General features: G+C 37.6%; 1 protein-coding gene across 1 annotated transcript; it reads left to right on the top strand.

Moving 5' to 3' along the window:
• The first annotated feature begins 442 nt into the window (after window positions 1-442).
• On the top strand, window positions 443-17,440 carry SPACA1 (sperm acrosome associated 1). The gene is made up of 7 exons (XM_057528135.1): window positions 443-1,180; window positions 3,678-3,734; window positions 8,916-9,017; window positions 9,772-9,878; window positions 10,847-10,982; window positions 16,552-16,672; window positions 17,202-17,440. The coding sequence occupies exons 1-7, from the start codon at window positions 955-957 to the stop codon at window positions 17,356-17,358; spliced, it is 906 nt and encodes a 301-aa protein (XP_057384118.1). The 5' UTR covers window positions 443-954; the 3' UTR covers window positions 17,359-17,440.
• Window positions 17,441-21,318: the final 3,878 nt, after the last annotated feature.

The raw sequence follows: 21,318 nt of genomic DNA, 5'->3' as shown, positions 1-21,318 counted from the left end.
CTAAACATTTTTGTTAGTGATCTGAAGGAAACATTTTCCAAATCAAACTTGGGAGAAATATCTAATATATTAAGGCAACAGAATCAGATTTCAGAAGAATCTCAATGAGACTTTAAAAAATAGGCCAAAAGCACGAAGATAGACATTCACAAGGGACAAAGGTTAAGTCCGATATTTGGTTCCAAAAACATCAGCTATCCAAATAGAGAAAGGAGAAGAACTAGTCTGACAGTAGTTGCATCTTCCCCTCTCCTTTCCTTTCCCCCCACCTCGCATTCTAGCTCAACGAAGCCCCACGCGGAGCTGGAGCTGACGGCACTGCACAAAGTCTTAAAACGTGAGTACATGCTTGACCTGCATCAGCAATAGTGTTCAGATCAAAGAGAGAAAGTGCACCCCCTATATCTTCTACAAATCAAGCCTCACCTGCAGATACGGATCAAGTTTGGGGCAACCTACTTAAGGCCATGATGAATCATTCTTGATACACGCCGAGTTGGCTATTGTGCATAAGTAATTTGAAGCCAAGTCATATAGAGAGTGCTTGAAGGTCTAGGGAGTCTGGTTTGGAGAGGCGTAAACGCAGGAAGGACGAGCACCTTTTAGCAGAAAGCAGGGTGAGGGAAAACTGCCACCGACTGCAGTTGGCTGGCTGCTCGCCTAATGAGGAAGTGCGAAGGCGTGGCCCCCCCAGCGTGCCGGGTTGGCCTAGAACGCCGGAAGGGGCGGGGCGGACCCGAGCGCCGTCGGAAGTGGCCGGCGGGACGCCTTGCTTGCGGTCAGGCCTACGCGCGTTCCGTGGGCCCAGCGCGATGGTGACGTTCCGTGACGCGTCAGTGGTTGCCGGCGCACGGTGTGGGCGTTCGGAGTCGGGCGGCTCCTCTCTTCGAAGCACCTCTGCTCGGGAGCGGGCGGCTGCGACTGCACCTTGGGCAGCCGTCCGGGCCGAGAACCATGAGCCCCGGGGGCGCAGGCTGCTCCGCCGGGCTGCTGCTGACAGTCGGCTGGCTGCTCCTGGCGGGCCTCCAGTCAACGTACGGGATCAACATCACCGCGGTCCAGGATCCCAGCTTGGCCAACGAGGGCGAGGGCGAGGACGAGGGCGAGAACGAGGTCGAGGAGGAGGCTGAAAACGACAGCGAGGCCGAGAACGAGCCCCAGGCTGAGGCCGAGGAGGATGGTGAGTGTGGGAGTCTCCGTGGCGGGGACCCGCAGGCACCCGTTGAGGGTCAAGCCTTCCCTGCTCTTTGAGGACGATGAGAACTATCCAAGTTAACATCTGTAGAGCTCGCTCTCAAAACCAACCCCAAATTTATATGTTATCGCACACCTCATGGCCTTAAAAAAAAAATGTGCTAATTCTCCAAGACCAGAGCAAAATAAACGAGCACATGTATAGAAGTTGCTACAGAAATACTGCTAAATATTGCTCTGGACAAGGGAATAGATGCTTATTTTTTTAAGCATCAGAGAGTAGCTTCCCACCACGGGGACCGATTTTCATTCCCCTTGCAGTTATGTTTTTTCCTTTCCATTGCAGATTTTTTTTTTTTTCCTTGAAGTTCCAAATTGCCTGAGGTCTTCCTCCTTTTCACATTTGCACTTTGGGTTAGAACTCAAGGGAGTTCCGAATTCCCCTCACGGTGACACGTCTAGATAGACCAAGATGCTGACAGAATTCCCCGGAAGCCCCGTGTCAGCTTCATGCAGCCTCCACCCTTGAGCACCTCTGCAGTGTGATAGTGTTTTATTTGTAAGTTCAACTTTGAGCCACAAAGGAACGGTGGCAGTAGAAAACACCAATAAAGGGATCCAACTAGAGGCTTTGTTAGATGATATAATAATACATGTTAACCAACGAAGACTGAGCCTGTGTTTGATACATAAATTTGCCTTATTCTCCTGGCTCACTAAGCAATAAAACTTGACAAGCTGTGGTACATGTTACATTGATTAGTAACTCACGTGCTTGTAGGTAAAAGGTCAGTTGCAGGTTTGCAGCCATCTAAAGGAGAATACTTCCCTTCCCTCCATAAATGACCCAGCTGAGATTCTTTTAAATATCCTTGGCAGTCTTATGTCTCCTGTACGTACAAAGTAGGTGCTGTATTTATCAACCATTCTTTTATTTCCTGATGACGGATAGTGACCCTCAGCGACATAAAGAAATTTACTATCTGATGTTAAAGGTGGAATTGAGGTTTGTACTGCCTTGATAACATTACATTTCAGAGAGCTTGGAGAAGTCCTTGACTTTGGAAATATGAAAAAGAGGACTAGGGTAGAAAAGAACATGTTCTAAAGCGTAGTAGCTATTGCTTCTCTCTAGTTTTAAAAGTAATTAACAATTCAAACTGGTCAAGGGATAGTTCTAGCTGTAAATGCTAGAGTTTAGGCTAAACCCAGGTGATGGAGTTATAATGCCTTAGATTCAAATTTGTGTTTCATAATGTACCAGCAGAAGGTATCCAAGCATTTCAAGCAAAAATGTCAATTCAGAATTGATCAGTCATAGTCCAAATTATTTCACAAAGTCAATATTGATTTACTTATATATACATCAATTGTATATTTGCTTGCTGTATATTCAAGGCACTGTATTTGGTGCTTATAAGTATAGAAGTGTTTATGAAAAATTACAATAATCAAAATAGGAAAAAATCTTAGAATTATATGAAATTAATAAGTACAAAATGAAGTGTGAATGAGGTTATGCTATCTTAAGCATGCTTGTAGGGCTAAACAAGTTACAGAATGCTTGCATGCACGTTATCATGTTTAATTCTTATAATAATCAGATAGGTTCTCCTTTCCAAATTTTGCAGAGGGGTTAAATAGGCCTGATACAGTTGAAGGAATTTGCCCAAACTCAGAATAGCTAATTAGTGGTAGAGTAGCAATTTGGACTCCAGTTTTGATGCATATTCCCATGTAATATTGTTGCCTCAGGACATAATGCCTTTTAAAAATTACCTTCTAGCACCTCATTTAATATGTATTTTTATAGAGCTTCTAGTCCTAATCTGAGTTATGAAGAATTATCTACTACAGCTAGTGGAATTCATGTCAAATTTCAGAACAATTAGAAAAAGAGAAACATGAGATTTAAAACCAACAATATTTAGCTACTCGAATACTTATATATTCCTAGATTATCCTGCTAAATAAAGTGTCGAAATAAATTCTTAGGAATAATTTACCATCTTAACCTGAGAATGAGTAGAACCAATCTATAACATAATTTTAATGAACACTTTGCATAACTACTTCTTTTTGGGTAGAAATAACTCACTCAAATTTTTTTGGAAAACAGAGAATAGAAAAAATTGGGCCCTATAATTGGCAGGCTTTTTTGTGTTTTTCTGACCTCCTATATAACTTTAACTCACCATGTATTACACTGATGAAAAACAGTATTTCTAAATTATGTACAAGGTTTAAATATAAATCTTTGTAAGTTATTTCCTAATTTAATTCTTCAAAGGTTTAGTTTTCTTTTGATTTAAACAGTAATAGAAGATGTACTAGGAATGACATTGCCTTTCTGATTTAATAAAACTTTAAAAATGTCTGCTTTCCATATGATAAGTGCTTGTATCCTCCATCCCCAAGTAAGAGTTCTTCACTTAGAAAAGTTTTCCTATGATTAAATAATGTATTTTTGCATTTATGTTTAGTTTCAAATAGGACAGTAGTCAAAGAAGTAGAATTTGGGATGTGCACCGTTACATGCGGTAAGTAGCATAGAACAGATAAATAACATTGTATTGAGGCCGGGGGGGGGCGGGTAAAAACAATGTGTACTCTCATTCATCTCTCACTGATTTCTATTTCTAATATCTATGATTTACACACAAAACTCAAACTGATTGCTTTACAAGGTAGGATATTTTCAGTTCATAACCTCTAAGTCTTACTTTAAGCCAACTCCCTGTATGTATATTTTTTGGGGGGAGGGGCACATAAACTGCTTTCACCAAAGTGAAACTTTATCTCACAGATGTTCAGAAGATGAAAGATCTTCTGATGCATCTCACAGATGTCTTCCACATACTGTGCTGGCAAATCTATCAAGAAATTTACTTTATTTGTAATAATCTATTCTAAATGATACATTTTCCCAATTTATATGTCATGTCTTAGAGAAAAGAGGTATTGGCTTTGTGGGGAAAATAATATTCAAAGACTATGACTTATTTTGATCATTCCTTGAATAGAAATTGGACATAAAAATCTCTTACATGGGGGTGGGATTAAGACTACTCATGCTATAATAGACGAGTGTTTCTCAAACTTAAGTGTTCACCCTAGGTGCCTGAAGGGCTTGTTAAAACATGGATTGCTAGGCCTACTTCAAAATTTCTAACTCACTAGGCCTTTGAAGGGGTCTAAGAATTTGTATTTCTAAACAAGTTCAAAAATGATGCTGTTTTTTAAAAGACCATCTTTTGAGAACCACTATAGACTAGTGTGCTAAGAAGACAGTAGATAATTCACAATGAAATTAAGTTTATTCTAAATAGAACCTGCCTTGGAAAAAAGACAGTGACAGGAGGGAAGGACAAAAAGCAGAGGATAAGAAGACAGAAAGTCCATGCAGATATGGATCAGAACAATATGTACGTTTTTTATTTTTTGGTCAAAAATTGTGCCTGAATTGTTTTTGAGATAGCATTTTTTAAATGATGTTAAAATAGATCTAACATAAAATTTACTACTTTAACAATTTTTTAAATGTACAATTTAGTGAAATTAAGCACATTCACATTGTCATGCAATCATTACCACGATCCACCCCAGAACTTTTTCATCATCCCAAACTGAAACCTCCGCACCAATTCAACAGTAATTCCCCACTCGCCCCAGCCCCTTTCAGCCATTATTGTACTTTCTGTCTCTTGAGATAGTTTGAAACCTGTTTTTTACTTTAACTTCTTAGTGTGTCAGAGTCAGAAAATTAGAGGAATTCTGTGTAATAAACCTGTGTTTATTCATTTGCAAATTACATCTTCTGGCTGCTTACTTGAGAAATTTTCACAGGTAGAGAATTATTTTTATGACATTTCTAGTAATTGATACTGTCCTACTCTATTATTTAAAGATGTGCTTCAGGGACTTCCCTGGTGGTGCAGTGGTTAAGAATCCGCCTGCCAATGCAGGGGACACGAGTTCGAGCCCTGGTCCGGGAGGATCCCACGTGCCACGGAGCAACTAAGCCCATGCGCCACAACTGCTGAGCCTGCACTCTGGAGCCCGTGAGCCACAACTGCTGAGCCCATGTGCCACAATTACTGAAGCCCGCGTGCCTGGAGCCCGTGCTCCGCAATGGGAGAGGCCACTGCAGTGAGAGGCCCGTGTGCCATGGTGAGGAGTGGCCCTCGCTCGCCACAACTAGAGAGGGCCCGCGCGCAGCAACAAAGACCCAAAGCAGCCAAAAATAAAATAAATAAATAAATTTTAAAAAAAAGATGTGCTTCAGAAATTATATATTATATTTGTTTATTCAGCAATTTTTTTTGTTTTCTCTTTTTTTATTTTTGCCTACTATGTTTCAGGTATTGTTATAGGTGCTAGGAATAAAGCAGTGAACAAAGAAGTGGAAACTCTCTGCCTTCAAAGAACATACTTTTTGGTAGGGGCAAAGAGATTAAAAGTGCCTTCGTTTTTTTTTTTTGGTTTTTTTTTTTTACTTACTTAATTAATTAATGGCTGTGTTGGGTCTTCGTTTCTGTGCGAGGGCTTTCTCTAGTTGCGGCAAGTGGGGGCCACTCTTCATTGTGGTGTGTGGGCCTCTCTTGTCGCGGAGCACAGGCTCCAGGCGCGCAGGCTCAGTAATTGTGGCTCACGGGCCTAGTTGTTCCGTGGCATGTGGGATCCTCCCAGACCAGGGCCTGAACCCGCGTCCCCTGCATTGGCAGGCAGATTCTCAACCACTGCACCACCAGGGAAGCCCCAGTGCCTTCGGTTTTTTAAGTAAAAATAAAAGGCACATTTTTCATTTTCACCAAGAACTTTATCGAACAACGTATTCACCCTTTTGCTCCAATACCTTCTGCCATTTTTCAGGCAACTTCATAATTCCATCTTCCCCAAACTTTTTATCTTTTTGAGCAAAGAACTGTTCCAGGTGCCTTTTACAGTGTTCCAGGGAATTGAAATTTTTTCCATTAAGAGAATTTTGTAAAGACCGAAATAAATGGAAATCTGTAGGTGCAACATCTGGTGAATATGATGGATGAATCAGAACTTCCCAGCCAAATTGTAACAGTTTTTGCCTGGTCATCAAAGAAGCACGCAGTCTTGTGTTATCCTGCTGGAAGATTATGCATTTTCTGTTGACTCATTCTGGACACTTCGTCGAGTGCCACTTTCGGTTGTTCTAATTGGGAGCAGTGCTTGTTGGAATTAATCGTTTGGTTTTCCCAAAGGAGCTCATAATAGAGGGCTCCCTTCCAACCTCACCGTATACACAACATCACCTTCTTTGGATGAAGACCAGCCTTTGGTGTGGTTGGTGGTGGTTCATTTTGCTTGCCCCACAGCCTCTTCCGTTCCACATGGTTGCAATGTCCACTTTTCACTGCCTGTCACAATTTGTTTTAAAAATGGAACGTTTTCTTTAAACAAATGTTTTCATTACTTTTCAGTAGAGAATCGCGTGCAGAAATATGGTCAAGAAGGTTTTTTTTGCTTAACTTACCTGGAACCCAAACATCAAAGCGATTCACATAACCAAGCTGGTGCCAATGATTTTCAGCGCTTGATTTGGATATTTTGAGTGTGTCGGCTATCTCCTGCATGGTATAACACTGATTCTTCTCAATTACTGTTTCGATTTGATTGCTGTCAACTTCAGCTGGTCTACCTGACCGTGGAGCATCGTCCAGTGAGAAATCTCCGGCACGACACTTCACAAACCACTTTTGACATGTTCAGTCGGTCACAGTACCTTCTCCATACACTGCACAAATCTTTTTGTGCGTTTCAGTTGCAGTTTTACCTTTCTTGAAATAATAAAGCATAATATGCCAAAAATGTTGCTTTTTTTCTTCCATCTTCAATATTAAAATGGCTACACAAAAATTCACCAATTTTGATAAGTCTTTTTTTAAATGCACACTGATATGACTGCTGTCACATACTATCTAACAAAATTGTTTCGAATGAAGTTAAAGACAACTAAGTGCTACTAGAGCCATCTTATGGAAAAGATCAAATGACCCTTTTGGCCCACCCAATAATATGTAAAACATGTAATATGTCAGATGGTGATAAGTTCTAAAAAGAAAATAAGCCATAAAAGGCAATATTTCACATCTATAATTTTAAGTATTAAGATATCTTTTCAATTTATAACAACTATTTAAAGGAAAAAATGCTTTAGTGAAAATTCTGTTGAACCCCCAAAACAATATTTTAGCAGTCAAAAAGTTTTCTTTTCTTGGAATACACAGGCAGATTTTTAAGTATGGACTTACAGAAAATCTCACATCTACACACATCATTTCGATAAACTGTATCTGGCTAAATAAATAAATGCATAAAATACCTGCTTGGAAAATATGCATTTCAGAATAAGGCTATGCCTCTATAGAGAAGTACCATTCATAAATTCAAGGGGAGCCATTCTGCACCTATTCTTAAGCATCTCTTTTAATCAAAAGAGACCTTTCCCCCTCCAACCTTCCTTCTCTTTATCTTATATGGAGTACTCTCCTTTGTGTCTCAAAGTTTGGTCCACAGACTCGCTACATCAGCATCGACTGAGAGCTTGTTAGAAATGCAGAACCTCGGGACCTACTGCAGACCTACTTACTGAATCAGGATTCACATGTTAGTATGTCTCCAGGTGTTTTGCAAGCACTCTGAAGTTTGAGAACCGCTGTTATAAGCCATCTCTAGACTTCAACTTTCCCTTGCCTTAAGAATAGGTTTTATGATTAACGTCTTGCAGGGACCGAAAGAGGGAATCTGGTAGAAAGGATATCAAGATGGACTATTCCTTAGCCTGTGACAACACAGTCTTATCACAGGTCATTTATCACAGGACATGTTCAGCCCCTCACTGAACCAGCTTTTATCATTTCTCAATTTTGGTGATGGTAGGGCAAACTCAGTGGAGATCTGAGATCAGTCAGTAAAGACGTGATTTCTTGCTATGAAATGTGTGGCAATTCTAATGAGAGTATCTTTTTGGAAATGGAGATTTGGTCATTAGTAGTCCTGATGTATTTAATACAGGGATTTTTACCAATTTCGATATTAAAAAGCATCATTTATGTTAAAATGTAATTTTTGTAATTTCCTCTGCAAGCTCAACCCACCCCACCCCCCCAAAAAAAGTTCCATGGTTAAATAAATTTGGAAGATCCAGTGTACTACTGTATTTCATCAAATCTAAGACTTTCTTGGCTGTGATAATCACATTTTATGCATCTCTAAAAAAGGAAAAATGCTGCCATTCTTGACACGCTGTCAATTCTAAGATGCATTCTGATTTCAAAGATGTTAAAATGTAAAAATTTTACATCTTAGATCAATGAAAGTTTCCACATAAAAGCACATTAATTTACTAGCATATTAAAAGTTCCCCTAAATTTCTGAGGAAAGAGGTTCCTTTCATTTTAATGTAATGTATAATTTCCAAATGTATATAACCATGGAATCCTTTTTCTTATGGTAACAACCAGAGGAACTAGTGTTTCATGTAACTCGCTTTGGAAAATGCTGTTTTATGAAATAATTCAAAATGAGGGACCTAAAAATATCTAAATGTTATTACCCTGAATTTAGGAATTTAATTTCTGAAATTAGGAGAAAAGTCTCAAAAAGACCTAGGTAGAAAAGTAATGGAACTCTGGAATTATTATTATTATTATTATTTTTTTAACATTTGCTGATTTCTTTTACCAAAGGTGTTGGTATAAGAGAAGTTATATTAACAAATGGATGCCCTGGCAGTGAATCCAAATGTATCGTACGGGTGGAAGAATGTCGTGGACCAGTCGATTGTGGCTGTGAGTTGGCCTATGTATTGGAGGGAGACTGAGGGGGAAGCATTTACTCTGGGGAAATATCCTTAACCTCAGGTTGCCGTGAGTGGAAGGAGGTGATCAAATGATATACTGAAAGGAATTCATAAGAAAACTTAAGCTTCCGCTTCTCTAGACAGTTACAACTCTTTCTACTTTTGCTTCACATTTTTTCAGTGATGTGTAAATTTAACATATTCTCTCTAGTACACTGGAACCATATTGCACTCAGGGTCTGTGGTTGAGGCTGTCCTCCAGTGAAACGCTTTTGACACTTTGGTTATGACAGCTTATCAGTAGATTGGTAAACCCTACGTTGGGAACCTTGAGAGCCACTCTATACCACCTTTCACTAGTCTGAGATTCCATTATCTTTAAACATGGAAGGGACGGAGTGTATGGGGCGGGAGGGGGATTCTGACCCTAAGCAGTAAATTGGAAGCCACTAGTAGATCTCAAAGTTTAATAGATCACTAAGTAGTTTGCCCTTGCTATCTCTTCTCCACGATTTATTCTGCTGAAGGAACAGACAGGAATGGTGTTTTCTACCTGCCTCTTTTGGCGACTTAACTTTTGATGCCTCTCTGCTCCTCTACAGTCAAACTTTCAGTAATACGTTTGCTAACTTCCAGCATGCAATTGGTTTTAAAGTTGGAAGTGACTTTTAAAAGTAGTATGGTGTATAAAGCAGTTTACAGTGCCCATTGGTATATATGTATTTAATTTTTCTTTTTTTCAGGGGGTAAACCAATTTCAGAAAGTCTTGAAAGTGTTAGGCTAGCATGTGTTCATACATCTCCTGCAAACCGTTTCAAATATATTTGGAGACTTCTAAGGCCAGACCAAGTGAGTAATGAATGTATGTAATTTGGTGCTTTCTAGTGAGTGATAAAATTTGTTTCCCGGTGCTTGATGACTCTCAGAAAACTTTCTCTTTAAAAGCAGTTTGCAAAAATGAAGTTAAAATCATACAACTTTATTATTATTGGGATTTAAATTTTTTCATTGCTTAGTGAGGCTAAGACTTTACATATGTCTTAGGGCCAGCTACTATCAGAACTTAAAAACACCTATTTTATATAAAGTGTTCTATTTTGGAAGCAAGAGTTTCATTTGTATATATAGTACAGACAGTACTGATAACAGTAGCTAACATTAATAGAGGGCTTATTCAGTGCCAGACATACACAAAGTGCTAGAGTTTCTTTTACTCACATAACAATCTATGAGGTAATTCCCATCATTATACCCATTTTACAGATAAGTACAGTTGTTGCTCAGTATGCTCGGGATTGATTCCAGGACCCCTTCAGATACCAAAACTGGGATGCCCAAGTTCCTTATATAAAATGGAGTAGTATTTGCATATAACATAAGTACATCCTCCCATATACTTTAAATCATCTCTAGATTATTTATAATACAATGTAAATGCTATATAAATAGTTGTAAATAAAATGTAAATGCCAAGTAAATACTACTGTGCAACCAATTCAAGTTTTGCTTTTTGGAACTTTCTGGAATTTTTTTTCTGAATATTTTTAATCTATGGTTGGTTGAGTCCACTGACATGGAACCCAAGGATATGGAGGACCAGCTGCAGCTGAGATGCAGAGAGTAACTTGCCCTGCTTCACACAGGCAGGAAGTTGGTACTTGTTATCTGGATTATCTGACTTTAAAATACATGTGCATAATTAATTACTGTCCTAGACTGAGAGAAAGTGGCTCTTATTTTGTTACAAAAAATAAATTGTTTCCTGATCTTAAGTTTTCATGAAGAATGTTGTTACCTTTTTTTGCCTTTTAAAATAGCAGGCCATTATACTTGCAAATGATTCAGCAATCCTGGAGGTTCACAGGGATACTCACCCCAAGGCTTTTGAGTGTGAAACCTTGGATAATAATGAAATAGTAGCATCTATTAAATTCACAATCTATACAACAACTGGTAAGTACCCAACAATGTTTTGGTTTGCTTATATCTCAAACTTCAAAGCACATCAGAATCCCCTGGAGGTCTCATTGAAACACAGATCACTAGCCCAACCCCCATAATTTCTGATTCTGTAGATCTTTAGTAGAGCTGGCACAAGAATTTCCATTTCTAACAAGTTCCTAGGTGCTATTGGTCCAGAGATCACATTTTGGAACCACTAGTTTTATACCATTTAGACTTTTCTACAAGGTAATACTTAATTCTTATTTTTCTCCACAAAGTAGAGTCACATGTACCTCACTTCGGGAAACTGGTGTATTCCTGAAGTATATCCAAAGAACAGTCCTTTAACTTGAATTATATGCTTACTTTTACTTCTATCACAGAGGTGAAAATGGATACATAGAATTCTAAGGGATGCTTAACAGAAGTTTTGATACAGTAAAATAAATAAAATTAAGAAATCTTATGTCAAAGCATATCTTTTTAAAAATTATTCATTCGAAGACATTTTTTTATGAAACAATAATACAGTCCTCAGTATATGTCACAAAAGGCAAATCTTGACCCGAACATAATTTTACATGTTAGAAACTGTGCTTCCCTTGCAAAAAGGATCCATGTGCATGTCTTTTCAATTTAAACTATGATGTCTTCTATAGCCAAATAATTATTTCCTTTTGTTGAGTTGCTCTTAACCATTTTTATTGTTGTCATCTGTGTTTTTGGGTGTGTGAGGGGTTTGGTCACAAGTTCTTTTGAGAAGCCAATCAAGGCTCGGGAGGCTTTTCCCGGAAAAATACCCACGTATACTAACATGCCAAAAGTTACCCGTAATTTTAAGAGAGTTCATGGATTTCTTGAAGCTATTTCTCAATCCCAAGTAAAGAACTTAAGCTGCAATCTAGAGAAGCATAACACCCTTTATTGAACTGGAAACAAGCTAAGGTGTTTTGGGGGTGATTTTAAAAAATAAACTATAACTTTCTTTGATGTGTTGTTCACTGTCCTTAAAAAACCATCTTTATGGTGAAAGCTAATAACCTTACTCCTATGTTGGGATAACAGGTGTTATTAAAAGGATAATTTCAATAAAGTGCTATAAAAGGCCAAAAAGGACCAAACATCATCAACTAAAAAGTATCTCAGTGAGTCATAGTTCAGGATATTAAAGGGTTCAAAGGCCAGTCTCAGTTATTGTCCCCACAGCTTGGTCCCTGTTAGGACGGCTTAGTAGTGCTTAGCTCTTCCTGTGTTAGAAGGCAACATGTGTAAGCTAAGGGCTGGAGCACAGACCCCAGTGTCAGCAAGTGAGACAAAGTTGATTTTTCTCTCCTGTAGCTGTCCAAGGCTGGTGGGGTAGCTCTGCCATCTCAGCACATGCACTGGTTAAAAGACAAAATGTTTTCAGAAAACTTTGGTATTTATTAGTTTCTTTTAAAAAGGACAGTTGGGTATACCACTGTGACAGACCCTCTTGGCTCTTTAGACATCAAACAAATATTTTGGCTATAAATGTCCACACAATATGGTACTGGCTTGAAACAAATGCATGACTGAAATATTTTCAGGGTAGATATGGTTTAATTAATGAAAATGTCCCATCCATTCTCTCATATAACAGGTTTTTCACTTCCACAATAGTTGTCTTTCATAGTTAGGCATGGTTTTGATTGAATTATGTCCCCCTGAAAAGATACTTTCAAGTCCAAACTCCTAGAACTTCAGGAATATGACTGTGTCTGGAAATAGGGTAGTTGCAGATGTAATTAATTCAGTTAAGACAAGATCATACACACTAGAGGAGAGTGGACTTTTAATCCAATATGACTAGTGTCCTTATAAGAAGAAGGAAATTTAGACACAGAGACACAGAGAGAGAGAGGAGAATGTATGTGAAGACTCAAAGACACGCGGGGAGAAGACAGCCATGTGAAGACACACAGAGATTGGAGTTATGCTGTCACAAGCCAAGGAACATCTGGGGCTACCAGAAGCTGGAAGAGGAAAGGAAGGATCCTTCCCCAGAGCCATTGGAGAGAGCATGGCCTTACCATCACCTTATGTTCAGACGTTTATCTTCCAAAACTGTGAGACAATATATTTCTGTTGTTTTTAAGCCACCTAGTTAGTGGTACTTTGTTATGGTGGCCCTAAGAAACTAATATAAACATAAACTTAGTTTTTCTAAAAAGTGAGAGCATCGAAATTCAGCCTGTTTTTCATCAGAAAATCTCAGTAGAAATGCAGACTATTTTTTTATTAGATATAAAAGTAATCGAAGGGACCCTTGCAAGAAGACTACCATTGAAATGAAGCAAAATCTTTATACCTCTCATTCTCCACCTTCTCTTGGCTAGTATTGCAGGGTAGTAGATAAATGGAAAGAAATTTTGCATTTCTTCTTCTCAAGTTTTAATCCTAAAAGGTTTTTTAAAATTTGAGCTTAAAAACTCCCACTGCTTCTATAAATCTAAAATTACCAAAAATAAAAAGATTTTTAAAATTCAACAATGTTGGAATATAAATATGATATAAATTGTCTATCATACTTGGAACTATATAGCGAGATTACTAAATTCAGTTTATAGCTCTAGAATTACCAAGGAAAATGGAAAATTATACTCCATGGTGTTTAAAGAATAGGAAGAAAATCCAGATGAATAAGCAGTTGAGATTGCCCATATATGAGACTAATTCTGTTAGAGTGGTACTTACCAAAATATTAAAATACATAAAACATAGCTTGCACAAATCATTATATCTCCCTGGATGTTGGTTTACTTATCTGTATAAAAGTTGTATAAGATGATCTTTCTGGCCCTTCCCCACATGAATCTTTTATGAGTCTATGATTTAGGGACCAGGAAGAGCCAAAAGAAAGCAACATAATTCACAGAGTAAGTAATGCTTGATATAAATTGAATTTTTATCAGTTTACAATGTAGCAGTGTTATAATGCATATGGTAGACTGGTCATGTCTCTGTAATAGCATTATTTTCAAGAAGAACAGAAAGATATGGGAGAGAAGGCTGATTTAAAAGTGGTGTTTGGCTATTCGTATGAAGAAGAATGAGCTTCAATTCCTACTTTACAATGTATACAAAAATTAGATGTATTATAGTCCTAAATGTAAAAGCTAAAACCATCAAGCTTAAAAAAGGAAACATAAGAGAGTATCTGTATGATTCAGGAGTAGGCAAGTGTTTCTTTTTAGACATGACCAAAAACAATCACCATAAAGGAAAGATTGCTAAATTAGGCTTCATCAGAATTAAAATCTTCATCTTCAAAAAATGGTGTTGAGAAAACTGGACAGCCACATGCAAAAGAATGAAAGAAGGTCACTATCTTACATCATACACAGAAATTAACGCAAAATGGATTAAAGACTTGAATGTAAGACCTAAAACCATAAAATTCCTAGAAAAAACATAGGCAGTAACCTTATTGATATAGGTCTTAGTGATATTTTTGTAGATCTGACTCCAAAGACAAGGGAAACAAAAGCAAAAATAAATAAATGGGACTACATCAAACTAAAAAGCTTCTGCACAGCAAAGGAAACCATCATCAAAACGAAAAGACAACTTATGGAATGGGAGAAGACATTTGTAAATGATATCTCTGATGAGGGGTTCATAGCCAAAATATATAAAGAACTCACACTAAACAATATCAGCAACAACAAAAATCAAACAACCTGATTAAAAATTGGGCAGAAGATCTGAATAGACATTTTTTCCAAAGAAGACATACAGATGGGCAACAGGCACATAAAAATATGCTTGACATCACTAATCAGGGAAATGCAAATCAAAACCACAAAGAGATATTACCTTACACCTGTTAGAATAGCTATTATCAAAAAGGACAAGAAATAACAAATGTTGGAGAGGATGTGGAGAAAAGGAAGCCCTTGTGCACTGTTGGTGCAGCTACTATGGAAATCAGTATGGAGATACCTCAAAAAATTAAGAATAGAACTACCATAAGACACAGCTATTTCACTTCTGGGTATTTATCCAAAGAACATAAAAACACTAATTCAAAAAGATAGATGCACCTCTGTGTTCACTGCAGCATTATTTACAATAGCCAAGATATAGAAACCACCTAAGTGTCCACTGATGGACGAATGAATAAAGATGTGGTATATATACATACAATAGAATACTATTCAGCCGTAAAAAAAAGAATGAAATCCTGCCATTTGCAACAGTGTGGATGGACCTTGAAGGTATTAATCCTAAGTGAAGTAAGATAGAAAAAGACAAATACAAAGATTTCACTCATATGTGGAATCTAAAAAAACGAACAAAATAAAAAACACACTCATAGATACAGAGAGCAGATTACTGGTTGCCAGAGGGGAAGGGAGTTCAGGGGTGGGTGAAATGGATGAAGGGGGGAGTGCAGCTGTATGGTGATGGGTGGTAACTAGACTTGTGGTGGGGATCACTTTGTAGTGGATACAGATGTCAAATTATAATGCTGTACACCTGAAACTTAGCGTTAAAAAGTTTAAAACTTCAGCTCTTTAAAAGGAATCATTAGAAAAATGAATAGGCAAGCCAAAATCTGGGAGAAAAAAATTTATAAAACATGTACAGCAAGTACAGTCAGTTTGGGAAAAGATCTTGCAGTTTCTTGGAAAACTAAGCATACCTCTACCCTATGACCCAGCAGTTCCACTCATAAGTATTTACCCAAGAGAAATGGAAATGTATGTTCACAAAATGACTGGTGTGAGAATGTTCATAGCAGTTTATTTATAATAACCCCAAACTGAAACAGCATAGGTGTCCATCCGTAGGAGATTGAATAAACTAATTGAGGTGTACTACCCAGTAATAAAAAAGAAAAAAACTATTGGTACATGCAACAATATGGTTGAATCTCCAAAACATTATACTGAGTAAAAAAGAATGCATAATGTATGTATGTTTCCATTCCTATGACGTTCCAGAACAGGCAGAACTAATCTATGGTGGAAAAGAAAATCAGGACAGTAGTTGTCCCTAGAGGTTGGGGCAGGGATTAACTGGGAGGGGCTCGAGGACACTTTTGGGGTATAGTAATATTCTGTGTATATTCAGGGGTTTGAATTATATATGTCTGTTTGCATTTGCCAAAACTAAATAAATGCACATTTAAGATCATTGTGCAATTTGGTGTTCATAAATTTTACCTCAAAGAATATAAACAAATATTGAACTCTAGTTAATGATATGCCTGTTGAAGAATTTTGTAGGAAGTGTGCAGACATCAGCAAATTATCTTGAAATGCATCAAAAAATAAGATGAATCACTGGATTGAGAAGAGTTTGGATAGAGGGATAGTTAAAATGTTGATGGTAGTGTCTAGGTGGTGGGATGTTTATTGTCAAATGCTTTGAACTTTTCTGTGTGTTTGAAAAGGACATTTCTAACACGCAGAGCAAGTTCATTAATAACTTTGTTTCCACTAATTCTTTCTGTATTTTTCTAGAGTTGTTTTTCAAATATAAAGTTTCCATTTAGATATCCTTTTTCTTTTATTTTCGAGTAGTAATAATCATCACGTGTTTTTTTCTCTAGAATTGCAGATGAAAAGATCAAGCCGACCAGACACTGATGCAGTCCTAATTTTTGTTCTGACCGTAGGAGTTATTATGTGTATATTCGTGATCTTTCTACTGATGTTCATAATTATAAACTGGTAGGTGAAGGACTGAAACTAAGCCATCACCCTTGATTGATGTCCTCCTTGTTTGCCCCTCCCTGTCTGTTGAATCCAAGGCCCTGTCCATGATGCTTCTCACATGGGTTTTGAAACTGTCCAACTCTCTTCATCCCTCCTGAGACTCTCCTAGTTCAAGCTACCTAATCTCATGACTTGATCCCCAGCCATGAGAAAGCTTTTAAATGCAATTTTTACAATTTTACATAGTAGTTGCTAAAGAAAAAAGTTTATTGAATTAATATTTGTGTTGTCTAGTTGTAGTTATCACAACTTTAAAACTTGGTTATTGTAACCTACTAATTCATTTATATGAGAATATTTCTAATACCTACATGAGTATCACCCCCTGGTACATCTGAGGGCTCATCTACTATCACAATGCAGCTGGTGCACCACACACTAAAAATAAATCATGACTAAGGAGGCACTTCTATATATAGAAAACTAAATATAAATCTATTTAGTTTTCATTTCATAAAAGATTTAAAAAATGTTTTTCTTCCAGGGCGGCAGTCAAAGATTTCTGGGGGGCAAAAGCTTCGACAACTGAGATGCAGTCTGAGCTGAGTTCAATGAGATACAAAGATTCAACCTGTCTTGACCAATCACCAACAGAAATACCTGGACATGAAGATGATGCTTTAAGTGAATGGAATGAATGATGTATGGATGATATATAGCAAACCAAAGATTAGGGCATATCAGATTCATTATTATAAAAATAAAATATATAGTGAAATACTTTACCAATATTGTAAGTGATTTATTATAGTCTGAAGGTAATGCAATATGAGAAGGGGCTGTTTTAATCAGTGCATCTTTGTGGTGGAGTTATCAAAAAGTTTTAAATTTGTTCTCAACATTTACCATTTCAAGTAATCACTTGGTAGCTTTTATCTAGAGGCACACGCACAAAATCTTTTAAACACATTTTTGATCACTTTGATCACTTCTGAGGTGATTTGCCTGTTCTGTCACAAACAAGAAAAAAATATATAGAAGATGCCTTGCATATTAGACTTTCTCCCCGCTGGGAGCACTGGATTGAACTTGCTTAAAGCAAACCATACTTTAGAATCTCTGCAGGGCATGTGACATACGAAGCATCACTTTTAACGCATGAAATAATAATGATAACAACCAACACTTAGTAGCTACTATGTACCAAGCATTGCTCAAAGCATTTTACATGTATTAAGTGATTTAATTATGATCGCGTATAGGAAGTATATAAGGAAGAACTGAGGAGGAACTTGGGGATGGCTGAGTAAATGACATGAATTTAACATGCCCTGTAATTCTCACAGAAACAGTGAATTAAGGAGTTTTGCATGACCACTGATAAGTACCTTCATTGTGTTTGGTATGCAGGCGATAACATCTCAAAACTTATATCTGGATATCATCACTGGCTTTTTGTGCTGTGTCATTATGTGATACAGTTGTGGTCAACTATCAGACAAGATAACAAGACATTAGATAATTTGATTTGATAGACTTCATCAGAAATTAATTTTCAGAGTCTATGATAGTAGCACAAAATACTTAATTTTTTGTTTAGATGAACTGTATGCCAACTTCATTGCTATCACTATGGGATTTATCTGATGAAAGCACTAACTGCACATCTGTGAAAAAGTCATTGTAGATGGGCATTTATGGTATACCTCCCTCTGGTAGCCTAGACAGAGGCTGTGTTGCGGAATTATCCATGCTTTTTGTTATACAGCATTTGTATTTGAGAAGCAATGAAGAATTGGGTGGAAAATTATTTTGTTATCTGTTGTAGGAATTCCACTAGAGATTTTAAGTGAAAAGAAATTGTTTTCATGAAATCTTTCAAAAGAACTTTTGTGTGTGTGTGTGACACCCCTTATTCCCCCATATAAGTGTGGGGGAAAAAATAAGCCTTCCCACTTCTTATTCCTGATTAAGTATGGTCATGTAACTTTAGCATAGGTGCTAGACATTCTTGAATAGTAATTACTATCAATTCTTACTTTTAAAACCATGAACAGCAGTCGTTTCCAACTATACTTCAATGACCACTAATGTTCAGTCAGGTTAACAGGTTTAGTTGTCAGTGCTGTTCACTGGATGTTTCTGGCTGTCTACTTACCAGCCATGTGCTAGGGCAGTACCTCCTCAGCCCCTTGTGATTGGGTGGGGTCATGTGACTACTTCTGGCCAATGAGTTATGAGCTCAAATTTCAAATGTCACTTTCAGTCTAGAACATCTCACTGTGAAAACATCCAGAGCTCACCCTTCTCTCTGCTAGAGCACCCAGAAATGTTTAGATGGTGGCTGCTCTGACACCGGGAAGACCACGTGGCACAGGATCTCCAGTCAATGAACAGTGGATATGTAGTGTGAGAGAGAAATAAACTTATTTTAAGCCACTGAGGGTTAGAGGCTGTTTGATACAGCAGCCTTAGTATGACTATCCTGAGTGACACATGTTTTCTGAAAAATAAGTTTTCATGGTCAAATGAGTCAAAGACTTCTTCAGTACAGGACTTCCCATCAATGTGTTATATACACTGTGACTCTCCAACAAGGGGATATAGGCGCAGTATTTTCCTAACTTATTGGTGGTCTGTGGAACAAAATTGAAAGCCTGCCATACCAACTCAGAAACACACTTTTGAGCAGGACTCTCTGATAGGTCTGTCTACGAGGAGTCAAGGCTCAGTGAGGTAGTCTTTCATAATGTATAACACACAACAAGCCAGCAATGCAGCTTGACAACAGTAGCACCTTCCCTCTTAGATCTTTCGGTGTTACTTAGACCTTTCACTCATCCAGACCCACCTTGATGGACTTTCTTGAAATCATCCTCCTAAGACCACAACTCCTCTCTTAAGTACTATGACCACACTGCATTAAGTTCAAATAATCGACAAATCTTATATTGAAGTGGATTATAATATGTTCCAGGTCTCCATGAACTCACTCCAGGTCTCATGAAAACCCTCTGTCTTTTGCCACTTGGTCATGGTCTGTGTGTGAGGGGATCTCTCGCTGCCATGGGCCATGGGGTCTCTGTTGCACATCACTAAAGATTAATGGGGCCAGTCACTTTCCTCTCCAGGCAGACCAGGCCAGAGGCATCTTCTAGTTCCCATCTACTCCTAAATTCCAGACATCTGTTACTTTTCCTGGACACCAAAATATCCACAAAAAAAGCTTTGAAGTTTGCATCTGGATCCAGGAGGTAAAAAAAATGTAAGCAATTATATACCCAAAAGAGACCTTCCTTTTGGACCCCAGGACATTGGTCTCTGCATATGCAGCAGCTAGATTTTGTGAAGCATTCAAATAACACCGTACTCACCAAGAGAATCTTTCGTTTGTCCTTCCAATCAACTAACATTCATTGGGCTACCCCATGGGCCAGATACTGTACTAGGCACTAGGAATACAGTCTGTGCAAAAAAAGCAGAAAAGATAAGATCCTTCTTCTCTTGGAGTTGGTCAATTACCCAAGACAGCCATTAAAATTAACTAAAACTGGGATGAATAAATTGAAAGAAAACTCAAATTTCTATGAAGCTGTAGTAGGGGAAATGACATTTAAAGGAGTTGTAAATGTACACACTGCTATATTTAAAATAGATAATCAACAAGAACCTACTGTATAGCACAGGGAACTCTACTCAATATTCTGTAATAACCTAAATGGGAAAAGAATTTGAAAAAGAATAGATAACATGTATATGTATAACAGAATCATTTTGCTGTATACCTGAAACTAACACAACATTGTTAATCAACTATACTCCAATATAAAATAAAAATTAAAAAAATAAAGGAGATGTAAAACCTCCATAGGAGTTACTCTAGTTAATAGGGAAGAGGGCCTAGGCAGAGGGAACAGAAGTTGTGAATGCTCTGAGTCAGGAAGGAACATGACACATCCTGAAGAAGGGTTAGCTGAACTGGAGTGTAAAGAAAGAGGAAAAGAGTGGTGGGAGATGAGGCTGGAGATGTATGTGGGAACTGGTGATTGTGTGTGTGTGTCTGTGTGTGTGTGTGTGTGTGTGTGTGTGTTTACAACACATATGAAAAAATATAGCTAAGTGACCTGAGAATACAAATCAAGGGAGTCAGTGTTGAAATTGGCACTCCTCATTTTTTTGCTACACTGCATTTGCCTATGCCTTCCTGGAATTCATTTATTATTGGCCTTTTGACAAACAATGACTGTTGATGCTCACCTAGATAGGTGAGCATCAACAGTCATTTTTTTTTTTCAGATTCTAAAATTTATTGTAATAAAATAAGAGATGTGGACAGAGAGTCACTGTTTATCACAGCCTTTTTTATAATAGAAAAAAATTGGGAGTAACTGAAAATGCTGAATAGGGGAGTGGGTAAATAATGTGTGTTACAGACATATAATGGAATACTTTAGGTATTAAAAATCGTATTTTTGAAAAACGCCTTGGAAAATGCTTATAATATGCAATTAAGTAACAAATACTTTAATTAGTCAATACTTTAATTTGGGTTCCTTTGAGTCCTACTGAAATGCAAGATCTCATTAATCAGACCTTAATTCTCATCCATAATAGTTCCTAATTCACTCTCATATTATGAAGTGAAGAGCTAGATAGAGAAG

Source organism: Balaenoptera acutorostrata, chromosome 14 (genome assembly GCF_949987535.1).
Source record: "Balaenoptera acutorostrata chromosome 14, mBalAcu1.1, whole genome shotgun sequence".
NCBI classification, from domain to species: Eukaryota; Metazoa; Chordata; class Mammalia; order Artiodactyla; family Balaenopteridae; genus Balaenoptera; species Balaenoptera acutorostrata.
The sequence above is the reverse complement of the archived record's forward strand: the minus strand, read 5'-3'. Positions and strand labels throughout refer to the sequence as shown.